Source organism: Podospora pseudoanserina, chromosome 2 (assembly GCF_035222485.1).
Source record: "Podospora pseudoanserina strain CBS 124.78 chromosome 2, whole genome shotgun sequence".
NCBI classification, from domain to species: domain Eukaryota; kingdom Fungi; phylum Ascomycota; class Sordariomycetes; order Sordariales; family Podosporaceae; genus Podospora; species Podospora pseudoanserina.
In genome coordinates, this window is record NC_085921.1 from 3,350,205 (window position 1) to 3,367,820 (window position 17,616).

Below are 17,616 nucleotides of genomic sequence, written 5' to 3' on the forward strand. Positions count from 1 at the left end.
GCCCACTTTCCATTTTTGGCTGACAGACTTTGACTGACTGCTATTTCACGGTGGTACCTACCTAGCACGAGAGGTCTCAGTCCCGCGCAAGCATACCTGCAACTTGGAAGACTATCGGACACCCACCCTCCCCGACGAAGATGTTTCAGCTCAAGTTCCTGACGGGGCTGGATCGCTTTGCGATCTGCTCAGAGATCTTTCTATTGCGACGAAAGGATGAAGAACATTGGAGTCGGCTTTGGCAGATGGCGGGGTCTGTAATTTGCTGAAAATTGTGTGTTATGAGGCTTGATTGACTACCTGGCTAGGAGTACTTGATATAGACGAGATGATGGCTGAATATATGTTGATTGACCCCCTGTGACATCCCTGAATACCCCTGACCAATACATTGCTGTCATGGGGTCCATAATCCTCTTCTTCACCATAATTATCATCAACCTAGGTAGGTAACTATGGGTCACCGTTGTTTTACACTGGGCCAGCCTTTCAATCCCATAACCCCCTCACCAATCACAAGGAACCTCATGCCAGGACGTGGAGGAACACGTAGCAAACTTATTGTCGTCCGAGCAGAGCGCCCACTCACTGTCAAACACCTTCATGCACCGCTTCTCTTGACCCTGGAACTTGAAGTGCATCCTCTCCCTCTTCTCATCAATACAAAACTCGATCATTCCAGGCACGGAAGTCTGCCGGCAGCCGTTGGCGCCATTGACGTCGTACCTGCCAAAGGCTGTGATGAAGTAACCGTTGGAGGTACAGGCGACGGTGAAGCAGTAGGTCTGGAGGTACATGCTATCTGCCGCGGCGGTTGTCGCGAGGGTTAAACCCGCGATGAGCGAGGAGATGGAGAGACGCATTTTCAGGGGTGTGTGAGATGACACACAAACTTTGGGAGAGATTCTGGGTGGGTACTGGGCTTACAGCTGAAGAGGAGGGCTGAACCCTGTACTTGATCGAAAAATGTTGAAGGGATAAAGACACGAGAACTTTGACGACCTTCAGATCGGGGGAGTTTGATGAATTTATAGGTAGATCAAACAAAACTCATTCTCCATTCATTTCTAAGCCAGGCTTTCCATGGTGTTTGCCTTTGTTCTCAGTCAGCCTACCGATTCCCGATCTATCTCTATTCCAAGGTAGGTAGGTAGCTGCAAGAGCTTGCGTCACATTTCGCCCCAGCTCAGCCAGCACACTATCAATACCCGACTTCATCCAAATTAAAGCTCGTACTTTTTAAACGAATCACCAGAAGTGTGTTTCACTCCATGGGATGGTTACCTAGGTAGGTAGAACCACAACCGTCGACAGTATCACTTGGTTCTTAGCAATATAAACCATCGGCTACAAAGCTACGACTTTTACGAGGCATGCAGCCATGGGCGCATTATCTTATCTTTATAGTCTCCGGAGTCCTCCGCCGGTCAAAATGTAAATGGGAGGGGTAGCGTTGTACCAGGCACCTATTTCCTCCATTGGCATTGGGGGCCAAGCGGGCCCGGAATCCATTTGAATACCTACGCGATCAGGTCGTCTTCCAAGTCATCAAACATTTCCCTCTTACCGAGATAGGATGACGTTGTAATAAGGTAGCTATGGACTTCGAAAAAGAGGAGAATTATTGCCACAACCGGTGGTGTTGAACAAACAAGGGGGTTGTTTACTTACCCCTGAATTACCCCTAGCAACCGGACCTTGTTCCCGCTCATCAATGCAATCACAATGAGCACAACTATTCGCACGCACACAAAATATCCGTTTAAATTCAATGAATAATCCAATACTGATAACTTCATTTAATAAATTCATGCACATTGTGCCTGCCCCTACCAAACTGACCCAGAAACCATGTCTTGCGCCCGGATCCTTCCTTCGGCTATCTGCACTTTCTACATACATCAGAACAAGCGGCAGATGTGTGATGGGAGCGCTGTTTCCTTCTCTCGCTGTGGCATTCCCCACAACCACCATGCCAGCCGTGACTTCTTTGGCAAAGAGGAATGCCTAACACATGAAACGTGTTGCTGAGATCAGAAGCAAGCACCGCGACGCAATGATGGCTGCAACACCAACAAAATGAAAGAAGGCGTCAAGACTGACCTGAGAACCAACCGTTGCCGTTTCCGCCAACTTCAACACCCCAACTTCCCTGGCCATAGAATCTCCTCAACCGCAAGGCACGGTAGCAGAGCAGAGCTTCGGTTCCCAGTTTCACTTTAGAGTAGAGCGCAAGAGCATACCACCCCGTCCATTGTGCACCCCCAAGAAATGAGACCTGGCCCGTCATTTCCTTCGTTCATAAAACTCAGGTTCACCTCATGTCACAAGACAACTGCCCTTTCGATGGCCGCCAGATTCCAAATCATGAAGCCATGTCCCAATACTTTCTGTGCCTGGTGTCTTCCTGCCCAAGACTCAGCTCGAGTGCATATGCTATCTTTCCTGCCGTGCCGTTCCCAACTGTGACCAAATGATGCCTCCCCTTGATGTGTGGCCCTTGCCTGACAATCATGTCCTCCGGCTCCTGTCGCAACCCTTAGACTTGATGGCAATGTCCCCATGAAGCCATTTCACTTGCGCGTTTCAACATGGCCTGCCGTATGTCAACAAATGCATCTGCCAGCACCGGAACAAACTCTTCCCTTTCCTGCACCTTCGCATCCCAAGCTCTTCCCACAACTGTCTTGATAATGGGCCTCATGGAACGATGTCATCACGATCGCTCCACAAAACCAGCAAGTTGATGACCTGATCCAGTAAAACCTGCCTCCCAAGGGTGAAAACCATAAAAAAGAAAAAAGAAAAAAAAAGAAAAAAAAGAGGAAGTCAGTGCCGTGCAATGGAGCAGTACCATAAAACCCTCCCAGTTTTCTCTCTCTTCGTCTTCTCTTCTCTTCAACCTGCACCACCGCTTCTTGACTTTGTCATCCTTTTTCCAATCAATACCATAGTGTCTGTCCACAGTCAGCTTTCAGTCTTCTTCCGTGCATTCTCGACCTCGCTTCCTCAATCACTCATCCACCTCCATCGACATGCCACTTGACAACGCGGCAGACTTGACAGCTTTAGCAACCGGCAATCAACAGGTTCTCAGGCCCCCGGTTCGATCAATCGCCTCAGACGTACGGTATATGCCGATATGAGCTCGACGCCCTATCTCGACGCCGGCCAGATCTTCATCATCGGCCAGATTCTTTGTTTAAGGTGGGTGTTCCTCATGATAGCGATACCCAGTGGTGTGTACTCTGAGGTTCTTTTTTTCCCCCGGTCGGTCTCATCAGCCTCAGTGGTGAGCAGCGAGCAGCGAGCACGAGCGACCTCGACGACGTGTCTGATGGCTCGGCCTCATCATTGGCTTTCAAGCGTGTACACAAGCAAGGGGGGGGGTGAATGGGGTTTGGTCAACCTCGGAGGCTCGGCGGCTCAAGTGTCACGTTGACGACTTTTTCATGGCTGACCGGCTTCGTCATTGGCTTGGGTGTGTTTGGGAGGGAGTCTTGATGGCCTCGGCGTCTGCAGTCACTCGACTTACATGTTACCTACCTTGGCACTGAGGCGGTTGGGTTGTCGAGGGCTTGCATCATTGGTTTGGTTGGTGGGTAGTTTGGTGACAGGTGTTTGGTCATTTGAGCTTGCGGGTCGTGCAGGAGTTTGTGGGATTGGATTTGAATCTGAAGGGGATGAACGAGTTTGACCCGGGAAAAATCAACGGGTCGATGGCGGATGAGATGGCGGGGATGCGACGATGGTGGATCTGATCTTTGTTTGAATTGGAGTTTTATTTGCTGTGTTTGTTCTGTCTGCGTTGCGTGGTGTTTGTTGTGTCTGTGTCCTGGTCAGCGCTGGCAGTAAGTCAAATAAGTCAAATATTAATAACGTACATTATCAGTGAGTGAGGCATATCAGTAAGTGAGGCACCTTCTACTACTCTATTACAACTATCCTTAATTGCTAGACCACAATACTAGGAACCGACTATAATCATATCAGAAACAGCTGAATCTGAGGCTTCTTCAGCCTCCTGGCAAGTGCGCGCATTATGGCCAGGCTTGCCGCATATACCACAGCACTGAGTCTTCGTACGAGACCCCCCTGTACCACCACCACTTTATCGATTTTCCTGGATTACCTGCGCGCCTACAGCCTTCTGATCCAGTAGATCCTGTGCCTCTTGTACGGCAAGTGACCCTCCAAGCCTCACACGTGTTTTTTTGGCTCTCCGTCTCTTACTAAGTGCCTCATTGGCCTTTCGCAGTGCCGAGAGCTCCATACGGAGAAGAGCCACCTCGTGCATTACAGTCATCGTACCTTTAGCTAATCGATCCACAGCAGCCAACATAGATGTTGGAGAGCTACCCTGGTGGTTTGATATCCGAGTTTTAATAAGCTTTAACTATAAAGTAGTTTCTCGAAGGTTATATAGTATTTAGAAAAGCTAAAGAAGTACCGTACCTAGCCTTAAAGATAGGGGTATTAATATATAAAGCTTTATATTTAATTTAAAAAGTACTTTCTTTAAATTGTATAATATAAAGCTAATACCTATAAAATTACCTTATATAGTTTTTTCCGTTATAAAAATAAAGAAAGTTTCGCGGAAAATATAAAGGAACTCGAGTTTATTTATATAATTAATGTATATATATATTAAATTTTTAATTTATCGGCCGTACGCTTATTTTAATAGTTTAAAATAATTAATATTATTTTATTAATAATAATATTTAAATTCGGTTAAGTAATAACTTTTATAACCGTTAAGGATTAATAACCGGTATTTATTTTTTATTTAAAGTACGATATAATAATTAAAGTATTTAATTTAATTGAAGTTTATTAAATTAATAATTTACTTATTATTAATAATTATAATACGTTAAGTAAATAGTAAATTATATTTAGTATATTAATTAATAAAATAGTATTACGCGGTTAAATTAATTAAAGGAGGGATAGCTTAACTAAATGTATTATTTTTCTGGATTACCGTTATTTATTTGCGGTTATTAAGCTAGGCTAGTTTCGTTTTATTAAAGCCGTTCGAGGTTATAATTATTACATCGGCGAAAATAATATTTATTATAAACTTAGTTTCGTCGAAATTATAAATATCTTAATTCATAATACTATATTTAGCCTTAATATTCCGTATAAGCGCGAACTACTCGCTAATAACTTTTAGATCCTCGCACTTAACCCTCTAGTAGTCGTATCTACGCGTAAAACGCATACGGAGCTCTAGCTAGCGTTTAACAAATCGATATACCTAGAGCTTGCCGATAGGAGCGCATCGCGTACGCGTAGCAGTTAGTTAGCTATATCTTCCACACCACGCAATCTAGGTAGAAAAGCTCGCGCACATAGCTTAATAATGTATTGGACAATAGCCTCCTCTTCTAACTGAGTGAGCTTTTTCGACTTGGGTGTAGTGTCGCATCGTGCAGGCTTGCAGTATTCTAGATGGGACAGAGAAATCACACCCGTGAAGTTATTCCCAATTTCCCAATCCTACCCGTGATCTCGCGACCGAATCAGCCCTACCATGTGCCTATTGAGCTTGGCTGTTTGGCAGAGCCTTGGCATGTCCTCATTCTGCCCTACGGTTGGTGCAAGTACGGGTTAGTTCACATTGCCAAGCCTCAGCTATCCCTTCTTCATAATCCCGCCGAGTAAACATCATTGCCAACCCTGCCGGCGCCAAGTTGGGCACACGTCTTAAGTACTGCGGGCCGCCCTGTTTAGCTTCGCTGTGGTCTCCTTCTTCACAGCCATGTCTTCATGATGGTACAAACAAACCCACATGCAGTAGCCTTTTTGGCCATCATGGCCAGTGTGATTCATCCAGCACTGGCCAACGAGTGGACTGGGTGGACTCGCACAAAATTACTGGCCCTGGCAACATCTTACTTACCAAACGGCTGCGATCCGGAGGGTACAACCGGGTTAACGTCATGCTACGAGACATATGTCCCGGGTGTTCCTTACACGGTGAAGCATACCAACATTCCCCCTGGTGTCACACCGACGAGCAGTTCAACGTCCACCAACCGCGACTGGGACATTAAAATGGCCACCATCCTCCTGCCCCCGGACGCCGTCCCCCGGTCCGAGATTGACGGCTGGTACCGGTTCCGATCAACGACAACTAGGCCCCCATCTACGAGCGACCTTTGGTGGATTGACCACACCCTCACCGCCCCAGCCAGCTGCCCAACTCCATTCGAGTTCACCACATCTCATCTGCTCAGGTACTGGGGCGACCGCCTCCCATCCGAGTTCCTCGACGAGTACATGCTCCCCAAAGCCACCGTCTTCCCAGTCTATACAACCACACCCTCCTATAGGGGAGCCTACCCGTCACCAGTGAGAGAGATCCACGTCAAGCCGACGGATCTACCCCCAACCCGCAATGGTGGACTTCCTCTCCACGGAGATGCACGCTTTTTCATATCGGATCTCAAGAGCTTCAATCAATCCTATATCACACACTGCCATCTTCCTGGCGAGCCGCGACCCTGCCCTTACACCTACGCCGGGAAGTGCAGCAAGATCGAGCCGTGGAAGATCATTGTTGCGGCTGTTATCCCGTCCATTTTTCTTCTTGGGTTCGTCGAAAGTTTCTTCTGGTTCAGGCGGTTGATGCTGGGCAAGTCGTGTCTCCGGTTGGGAACGGTGTGCTGGAATCTGATTTTCATTTTTCTCGTCTTTTTCACGGCGATAGAGGATAAAAGAAGCCCAGAGCATCAGGCCGACTTCAGGGAGCAGTGGAAGAAGATGTCGCTCATGACAAAGATCAAGTTATGGGGCCAGTTTGGATTTCGGCATCGGTATCCGGTGGAGTGGTTGGGAGAAAGGAAGCCGACGGGACGGGTCACGGAGAGTATCGAGATGACAAGAGGTGGCGGTAATGGAGGAGCTGGGAGAGGAGGACAGCGGGTGGAGGATGATGATATACCTCCAGCTTACCCTGGTCCTCCTGCGTAGGTGGCTGGTGGGACTGCTTGGTGTTGGGCACCTAACCGAAATCCGGTGTCGATGCCTGTCTAGGCGAGTGAGTTATGTAATTATGCTAGATACCCCCTGCTTAACGGTTAGTTATTGAATTAGCTAGGCAAAATGTTAACTTTCTTATTAACGGGAATGTTTGTTTTGAAGGCGTCGACATGATTTTTCCTATCCGACCACATGATTAAGGATGGCCCTTGAAGAGGGGTAAGAAGTTATAAAAAAGGAAGGAGCCCCCCAGGGTTTCCCCCTCAATCCATGCTCTAGAATTTTTCCCCCCAACACCGAACATCGCCATCACCAGACATCCTGTCATGGCACCACCAAAAACGCTGACAACGCTACCGAATGAGGTTCTGCTGCGCATGTGCAAGCTCCTTTTCGACTCACACTTTTCCAGCCTGAGAGCGCTTTCACAAGCCAACCGACATTGTTTCTCTGTTGCCGCTGCGGCTCTCGTTGATACAATTACCTTTTTACATCGGTGATCCCGCTCAATTGGCCCAAGATGTTGAGAACTGCAAACAAGTACTCCAGCAGCGGAATCACAATTTATTTTCCCATGTTCGCCGCCTCATCATAGTTGGCTGCATGGGGGAGCTGGATAGTAGGCAGATTAATCCGCTTCACCCCGAATACGCAAACCGATCCTGGCATCTATCACTGCCCTGGACCACAGACTTTGACACAGCTCGCGCACATCTATACGGTTTCCTCCCCGGGTCCTCCAATGGACGCAGCGCAATCCTCTTGACTCCGAAAGGCGATGATCAATGGCCCAGACATCAGACTATCCCAGCCAGCCAGGCCTATGAGAGCGATGGGCATTGGCAACCACTGGCAGACCTTATCTCTCAGCTCCCAGGCCTAGAAGATGTTATCTACCGTTGCCCGTCACAGTTCCCACCTTGCTTGCTTAAGGCGTTGCACGCCAAGCAAAGAAAGCCTCGTCTGCATCTCCAAATATTCAAGTTGTTCAGCGCCTTCGATAGCTCGCTAACGATTGATTCTCACGAGTGGAATGTCATTACTTTTCCATGTCTCTATAGCGTCTGGGTCCGATACTACAAGATGTCATATGACGAGAGCGAACCTGATAGACTCTACTCCCTCCTCCACCGTGCTCTTGATTGGATGCTTAACCAGCCGCTAGTTGGAGCTACGCTGAAAGAAGTCCATTCAATCTTTAACGCCGAGTTCGAAATGGTTTACACGGGGGACCCTGATAGTCATCCAGACGAATCTCATAGATATCGTAATGCGACTCGGAATCCGGTTAACTTATTGTGTCGATTGCGTCGAAAGACGTAAGAAGGTAGTGAGGGCCCCCCTTCTCAAAATGGACGATTGACACATTTAAGTCTCAGCGGGGGAGTTGAGGATATGTTTAATGCCGGGTGTAGAGAGCACTATGGTTGGGCGAATCCACCCACCCTTGGGCAGCTTCAGGCCAGCGACTAAGGCGCCGATCAAACTAAACGAGTTTAATTCAACGCAAGTCAAATAACTTAAAGGAGTCCAAAATAGGGTTAAATCGGGTTTTTCCCCGATTTACTTTAAATTAACTGATTTACAAAGACAATATTCTTTTTCTTTTTTTATATATAACCCTCGTTATTTATTACCTTTAACCCTATAAAAATTCAATTCGAAGATCTTGTAAATCTATATATCTAGCTATTCCAAACCTCGGTATAGCGCGTAATTAACCTATAAAAAAGCCCCCTTAAATTCCGTTATATTCAAGTATAGTAAAATTAACTAAAAGCTATAGAATACCCTAAATAACTTTTTTTTATCGAATTTCCTATATAAAATCCAAACCGTAATTAAAAACTAACTCTTAATATATCGTTTTAAATATGCCTCGATCTATTTAAACGAAATATAACTTCTATCCTAACTGCCCGAACTTGTTTTAAACGATTAAAGTTTAATATTAAATAATAATTAAAAGCTTTAAAGACTATGGATTTTAATTAACTTTACTATAAGTCTAGCTTTAAATAACCTCGCTTTTATTATTGAAGTAAAGCCTATTGAAATGGTGAGAAAACACACAAACCAACCACAACACCACAAATATACCTGTGACGAACCCCTATCCAGAACCTCTGAAAGGGATACTGGTTGAAGGCACTTCTGAACAATCCTGGTTCGGTACAGCTAAACAGTGTACAACAATGGCTTGTCTCTATCACAATAGTCTGAATACTAACGATTGTGACTTGTATTGCATACTGCGGAACTGTCTATCTACACCAGCCAGTTCCTCCGTATATATAGAACTCTATCCTCCAGGTACCTCCGTACCTGGCTCACCACGCTCACCAGTGAGCCTGGTGATCCGTCCTGGCTCACCACGCTCACCAATGAGCCAGGTGAGCCGGCTCACTTCTGCCAAGAGTGAGCGCCCCGCTGTCCTGCAGGTCCGTCGTTTCCTTCCACCTGATTGGCCACCACGGCCGGCTGCAGTCTCCATCCTGCCTTACCATATGGTTGGCCTGTGACAATACCCTCAACAGGGTCTCTGAATGAACACACCTGCGTGACAGTGGCTCGCTCGCAGGCCGCACTCCACGTAGGACAAAGAAAAGACTCTATGGGCTCGCAGGCCACATAATAAGCACCTAATCGGCCTGATCAGAGGGCCAGAATTGCCTGCACGCGTGCAAGGCACAAAAATATGAAGAAATAAAAGTCGATGTCCTGTCTAAAATAGAATGTCCGAAGCAGACCGCTTATATACATGACTCCTGAACCCCCGAGAGCCCCACTTCCTTACTCAAACCCTTAGGCCTGTGGCCGCACCCCAAACCACTATATATTAAAGAAGAAGAAAATAAAGAAAAATAAATAAACCTTTTAAATTAAAAACTACGGCGATTTTTTAATTACAGTGTGACGAACCCCTATCCAGAACCTCTGAAAAGGATACTGGTTGAAGGCACTTTTGAACAATCCTGGTTCGGTACAGCTAAACAGTGTACAATAATGGCTTGTCTCTATCACAATAGTCTGAATACTACTGATTGTGACTTGTATTGCATACTGCGGAACTGTCTATCTACACCAGCCAGTTCCTCCGTATATATAGACCAGTGGATCACCTGGATCACTTTCCCCAAAGGTGATCCAGATCACCTTTCCTTCCTATGGCTCACGGTGCTCATCGTGATCCTATCGCTCCGCTCACTGGGATCACCGTGAGCCGGCCGCTCCCACTCCCGATTGGTCCGTAATGATTGGCCAGGAGCGTCCCGCGCTCCGTGCGTTGGTTCTTCATCAGCGATTATGACATACAGTTAACCGTAAAGGCTTTGTTATTAAGTGTTGAAATAGGTGCTATTAAAGCCTGTAAATATAGGCTCAAATAGCTATCGGCGCAGTACACTGAAAGCGAAGAAGACTTTGACTGCAGCATTCGACAGTTGCCATGGCACTGAATGAAGGAGGATTACAGGGGCGGCGCCCTGTAATATATAGAAGAGAATCACTGTAACATAGGCTTGTGAGGCACTGATGAGTGTGGTGAACCAGTATATTGATTGAACCTTATAGACTAAAAAATACCACAGTGGATAGGGTGTGAGGCAGAGGTTTTATAGGCCATTGGCCTCTTACTTGCTCCCCGAGGGTGACTCCGTTCCCGGGCCCGAACGCCCGCTAAATGCGCTACCCAAATATAAAGTTAGGGTCCACGTTACAGGCTACGTTGCGCTACCATTTAACCACTGCAGGGCACCGGCCTTAGCGCTCGGCTTTCCGGGACTTCGGATTGCTTCCGGAGGCAGAGCTTCCGTTCCGGCAACCGTGGTCCCTAAACACTGCTGATTCAAGCCATTGTATTGCCTCTGAGGCGCTGTAATATACAAGGCTCAGATGCACTGTAAAATCCACAAACAAAAGCTGTATTTTAATATATACTAACACAGCTCGGCCTACATACAGGACAGCAATAACAATAAAGCGTATATAAGTAGTGTTTTGTATTTTCGTCTACTTTTAGCTCGCTATAAGAAAACTATTTCTTAAGTTTAGGCTATTTAGAGGCGGCTACTGCGATACTTTAGGGAAGAGTGGTGTATGGTTTAGGAATAATACTCGGGGGAGGAGTAGTGTAAGGTAGGCGAGTAATATGTAAGGGAGTATACGGCGGAGGTGGGAATGCAGAAATATTATACTTTATCGGATCCTAGGGAAAGTATAATTTTATTTAATAAGGAAGCTTTAGAGCTAAGTTTGTAAGGACTGTATAGAGCTATAGAAATAGTTTTAACAAACTATCGACGATTTGTATTAACTTACAGTCTAGAAAGTGTAGCGCCTATAATCTTTATAGAAGGAAGAGGGTAGAGGGAGATAGAGCGGAGGGAGATGAGCTAAGTGAGGCGGATGGAGATAGGCTGAGTGTGACGAACCTCTATCCAGAACCTCTAAAAGGGATACTGGTCGAAGGCACTTCTGAATAATCGTGGCTCGGTGCAGCTAAACAATATATAATAAAATGTCTTAATGTAAATACTAAATACCGTAAATATAAGCTTGAATTGTATACTGCGGAACTATTTATCTATATAGCTAGTTCCTCCGTATATATAGACCTCGTGCTAAGCCCTGATTATAGTAATTATTCTGTTTATTTTTAATAATCGTAATAATCGCTATAATCCTCTATGACTCCCTATTGGTTATATTGCCGCGATTACTATATTTTCTTAGTCTGTTATTTATAATCGTGTAGCCTTACCCTAATTAGTCCTACTAGCGATTATCTATACGTTTTATACCCCGTATACGGTCTATTTTGCCTATTGGCTTAACTATAATATAATACCCCTCCTCTTAAGTTAACGTCCCGTCGTCCCGAGGCCTAAAATAACCGCTTATCGCCTACTTTTATTTATTTGTAAGTCCTCCTCTTTTCCCTATTACTATAATATTTAACTTTTATAGAGTTTTTAGGTCCTCGTAACCCCCTTCCCCGCGCGTTAGTCCGTAGTACCGTCGTCGCCTAGCCCTAACCGCTTTTATTAACCTTAAAGGTTTTATCGTTATACCTTATTCGTTCTATACCGCTTATAACTTAACTTATTACCTTTACGAGCGTTTTTCCCGTTACGGCGAGTATATACGTCGAGGCTATACTTACGACGTATCGGGCATTTCTATTATTATAAGTCGGTTAGTCCGTCTCTCTCTCGATACTCCGTCTAACTTTATTTAGTCGAGTACCTGGTTGCCGAGTATCGTCGTTTATCTTTAAAGGAGCTAGCTGCCGAGAAATGACTTTTAGACGCCCACCGTGAAACCGAAGAGGCTACGCGTAAAGCGTAAGAAGCCGTTATATACTTGTCCCGCCTTCGCTAGCAGAAATAATATTTTTCGGAGCGGAGTGCCGCTATTATTAGCGAGGTAATACCTACGCTCGATCCTCCTGTTACTGCTACTCCTAATACCGACCCCTCCTCCTAGCCTCCTATCTTGCCTAACTGGCTATTTCCTGACTTTAGTACCGATTTTAGTACGGCCGGTCCTTCCTTCCTATCCACGTAAGATACCGTTAGTGGCGCGCCTTCCCCTTCTTAAGGTAGTTAAGGCGCGTAGTGCTACTTATATTTAGTCCCCTTTATACTTTCTAACCTTATAGTGTAGTGTATAGTACGTCGATTACTTATGACGAACCCCTATCTAGAACCTCTAAAAGGGATATTGGTTAAAGGTACTTCTAAATAATCCTGGTCCGGTATAGCTAAATAGTGTATAATAACGGCTTATCTCTATTATAATAGTTTAAATATTAACGATTATAACTTATATTATATATTATAAAACTATTTATCTATACTAGTTAGTTCCTCTATATATATAGACCCGTGGACCGTGGACCGTTAACTTATAGACGGTCCTCGGTCCGCTCCTAATTAGCCGATGCCGGACCGTGGACCGTAAGCCCTACCGCGGTCCCCAGTCCCTATTTTATTGGTCCGTTGCCCTTTTGGACCGTAAGCCTCGCTCGACGGCGCGGTTTAGTCTTAATTAGTCCCTCGTAGCCTTACTATCTTCTAGAACCGTAATATAATACTTCCTCTTTAGGCCGAAGCCCCTGCGGCTTAATCTTTTTTTACTACTAACTATATTATAGGTTTTTCCTCCTCTTTTCTCCTTACTTTTATTATATTTAACCGTGTGTAGAAACGTTATTATAAAACTAAATAGGCTTTTGCCCTTTCCTCCCGAATCCGCCGCCGTAATTCTACCGTAATACCGTATTCTACTTATTTTACCGCCGAATCCCCTTATATTATAGCCTCTAGGTCCTTACGGTACGCCGAGTGCGTACGTTATAAGATCCTATATAATAGATCTAATATTAGTTTTGCCCGTAGGTAGATCTTTTTTTTCTTTTTATACCGTAATTAACCGTTCTATAGTAACCCGAACGATAGAAGAGTAAGATAGACTTAAGCGTAAGGAATAAAAGCTTAAAGATTAACTTTCGTAATTAATTGCCTAGTTTATTTGGGTAAAACGAATACGTTACTTTCTTTACGTGCGTAAAGAGCGCCTCTTTACGCGGGGTATCCAGGAGGAGGATGCTTAGGTAGCGTAGTCTACTACTACGGCGTTTCTTGCTTCTTCGCCGGATATTTCTATACGGCCGGACGCCGCCTAGGATACCGTTCTATAGTCTCTTTACGCCCTAAATCCTTCCTTAGGCCTGGGCTAGCCCTCCGACCTTTCTTTCGATCCTGGCGTAGCCGGTCCTTCCTTCCTAACCGCGCTAAGTACCGCTAATGGCGTGCCTTTTACTTCCTAAGGTACTTAAGGCGCGTAATATTATTTATATTTAATCCCCTTTATACCTTTTAACCTCGTAGTATAGTATGTAGTACGTCGACTATTACGTCGAAAGCGCGGGTTCGACTCCCGTCGAGGTTTTTTTAGCTCTGTCTTATAGTTATTTAGCTATAAGCCGGGGCCGAGTCTTTTTACTTATTTAGGTTTTAGTTAGTCCGGATATCGTTAGTAGAATTCTTTTTACTTATCTAGGTAGTTAAAGTATACTTATAGTTCCTACGAGTTATTTATAGTCGGATATCCTAATTAATTAACTAAATATTTTAATTAGCTTTTATTAAACCGTAAATTTAATATTTCTTTTATATTATATTTTTCTTTTTCGTTTTTCGCTATTACCTATATATTAACTTTATTTATATATAGTACGGGTTTTAAAAGTAAGATGTAAAAGGTATATAACCGTAAACGTATCGTACTAGGTAGCTTTAATTTAAATACCGTTTCCGATAACTTTTTTTTAACCTTAAATAGTCTTACTTTCCTATAGTTTAGCTTTTTATTAGGCCTTTTAATACGTAAATTACGTATAAAAAGGAATATTATATCCCTTCCCTTAAGGCAAGGTCCCTCGAGCCTTTTAATATTATAATATTTCTATATCCTTTCCTTTATAAACTTTAATTTTTACTTAAGTTTACCGTAAAATATATATATTTTATTTACTTTAACCTTAGCCCTAGGTATTTTAACCGCAGGTCCTTACCGTAGGTCTACCTCGTAGCCGAAGTTTACGAAAAATAGTATAGCTTTAATTATTTTAATTAGCGATATATTATATATTAATTATACTGTAAATAATAGTTTAACCTAATCGTCCTACTTAAAATTAATATAATTCTATAAGTACTATTTTATAATTTAATTAAACTATTCCGTTTAACCGTCCGTTTAAGGGTAGTAAGTTAAAAACGCTTTACTTATTACTTTTAGCCTCGTTATTAACGCTCTTTAGAACTTTAATACGAACTTAGTATCGCGGTTTATAATAAACTCCTTTAATTATATATATATTAATATAATATATTATAATACTATATTTATTAATTATTTTACCGATTAAGTCTCCTTATAAGGTAAAAAGTATATTTATTTAATAAGCTTATCGATTACTATTAATATATTATTATATTTAACGCCGGTTACCGTATTTTTAAACTTTAGTAATTTAATAATAAAGTTTATTATAATTAAACTTTATAGCCGTTTTATTACCGGTAGTAGCTTTAAAAATCTATAAGGCTTATACCTCGTAATCTTTATTTATTCGTACGTATAGTATAACTAAATAGTTTTTTTAACGTTATTTTTAATCTTTAGTTAATCGAAGTATTATTTAATTTTTTTTATAGTTTTAGTAATACCTATATATTTTCCGAGCTTCGATATATAAATCTTTATTATTAATACCGTTTTATTACTTAGTATTATATATATTTAATTTTTATACTATAGTCTTCCTTAATTGTTTTTCTAGATACCTTATAGTTCTAGCTCTTTTTATTAATATTATTCTATAATATCGTTATTTAACTTCCTTTAATATTTACTGGAAATAGCTTTTTTATAATATATTACGTAATACTTTATTTATAGCTATAGTAAATATTTAAAAATACTATTTAGCGTCTCCTTAAATAATAATAATAACTTTCTAAATATATTTTTATAATAGTCGGTACGCCGGTTAAATACATTTACCTTAACGTTCTCCGAGCCCTTTTTATAATTAATTTAAAAATTAAATTTTAAAAGAAACTTTAACTATTGTATTTACTATGCGTTAAGGACCTTCGTAATAATAAAGTACTATAGATTTTTATAGTCCGTATAAACCTATATTTTATATTTAGTATCGCTAAAATATAGTTTTTATTTCTCGAACGCTTCGATAATAATAAGTAATTCTTTATTATAAATTAGGTAGTTTTAACGTACTCCCTCGAGCTTTTTCGAAAAAAAGGTTACCGGATATAGTTTACCGTTATCGTTTCGCTATCCTAACTATTTACCGATTATATAGTTTAATACGTTTATCTCGACTTTAAATAATCGATTAAGGTTTAGTAATTTAAATATTAGGTCCTTTAAAATAACCTCTTTTAGTTTCTAAAAGGCTTACTCTTCTTCCTACTCTTACCGAAACTCCATATCTTTTTTAATTAAATAATTAAATAGCCGCGCGATACCTATATACTTACGGATAAATATTTAATAGAAGTTCGTAAACCTTAAGAATTCTTTAATATATATTTATAATTATAGCGTAAGTTAATCCTTAACTACTATAATTTTCTTAAATTCTATACAAACCTTACTTAACGATATTAAATATCTTAAATATATTATTTTTTATATATAAAACTCGCTCTTTTCCTTATTAACGGAGAGTCCGGCTCTATATAGCGCGTTAAATATCTTTCGTACGTATCGCTTATACTTCTCTAAAGTACGTAAATAAATAAAAATATTATCGAGATAATATATTATTATTTTATTAAAGTATTTCCGTATAATATAATTAACGAAAGATTAAAACGTTATAGGCGTATTAATTAACCTAAATAATATTACGAAATACTTAAAATAACTATAGGGTATACGAAACGCTATCTTTTATTCGTCTCTTTCTTTAATTTATATATAGGTATACCCAATAGGTATATTTAAACGTATAAAGTATCGTGCCCCTACTAATTAACTCTATAACCTAAATATTAATGGTAACGGGTAACTATTTTTTATTATTTTATTATTTAACTGCCGGTAATCTATATATAGTCGTAAATCACTGTTTTTTTTCGGTACGAAGAATATAGGATATCTTACTAGTAATATAGACTCCCTAATATATCCTCTCTTTAAGTTTTTATTTAAATATTTTTATAATTCCTTACTTTACTTATCGTTAATATAGTAGACTTTAAATAGCCGTAGCTTAGCTTTTTCTTTTAACTTAATCTTATAGTCTTACGGTTTTCGCTTTAAAAGCCCCTCTAAATACTTAACCGTAAAGGCTAAATATCCTTAATATTCTACCGGTACCGCCTTTTTCTTACCTTTCTCTACGTTATTATAGTAAGCGTATTTATTAACCTCCGATATCTTTACTAACGTCGTTAACCTTACTTCTTCGATTTTATCGCTTATATCGATAGAATATACTATTATTTCCTATACTCTTTACGGTAATACCGTAAAGGGTATTCGTCCTATACTCTACTCTATATATACTTTTAATTTTCTATTGTTAATTAAATACTTTTAAAGCTCTTTTAGTTATAAGTAATTACTATTTCTCTAATTAATATTTAAGTTATAGTTTTTATACTATAGTTGCCTTAGGATTATATCCTTCGAAGGTCCTATATTTATAATATCGAATATAATTAATATCGTTTTTCCTTCGACTATAATATCTAGGGATAGTATTTCCCTATAGACTTTTTACGTAGGAAATAAACTTTATATAATTATTTATTCTTTCTTTTTCTTCTATAATATATGGGCCTAGTATACGAACTATAATGAAATTAAGTTCGTTTTTGTATTACCGTTTACTAATACTATTACTTAGAGATTCCTTTATTATATAGTAACCTAGAGGCGTTTATTTTTCTTACTTCCTCCCTATATAGTAATAACTTCGCTAATAAGCGCCGGATCGTTATCCTATACCTTCGCTTTACACTAATACCTTCGAAAATATTATTCGTGGTCCGTTAAAGGTTAATGGCCTTCGCGAAG

The 17,616-nt window shown here is 41.2% G+C and overlaps 1 protein-coding gene and 1 non-coding gene across 2 annotated transcripts; both read left to right on the forward strand.

The window, feature by feature from the left end:
- Window positions 1-5,781: 5,781 nt before the first annotated feature.
- QC764_0040300 (uncharacterized protein) lies at window positions 5,782-6,987 on the forward strand (the record flags this gene model as incomplete). Its single annotated transcript, XM_062940284.1, has 1 exon — window positions 5,782-6,987. One exon carries the CDS (start codon window positions 5,782-5,784, stop codon window positions 6,985-6,987), a length of 1,206 nt encoding a protein of 401 aa, XP_062803448.1.
- Window positions 6,988-13,879: 6,892 nt separating this feature from the next.
- QC764_0040310 lies at window positions 13,880-13,950 on the forward strand. The gene has a single exon. It is a non-coding gene; the product is annotated as a tRNA-OTHER (tRNA).
- Window positions 13,951-17,616: the final 3,666 nt, after the last annotated feature.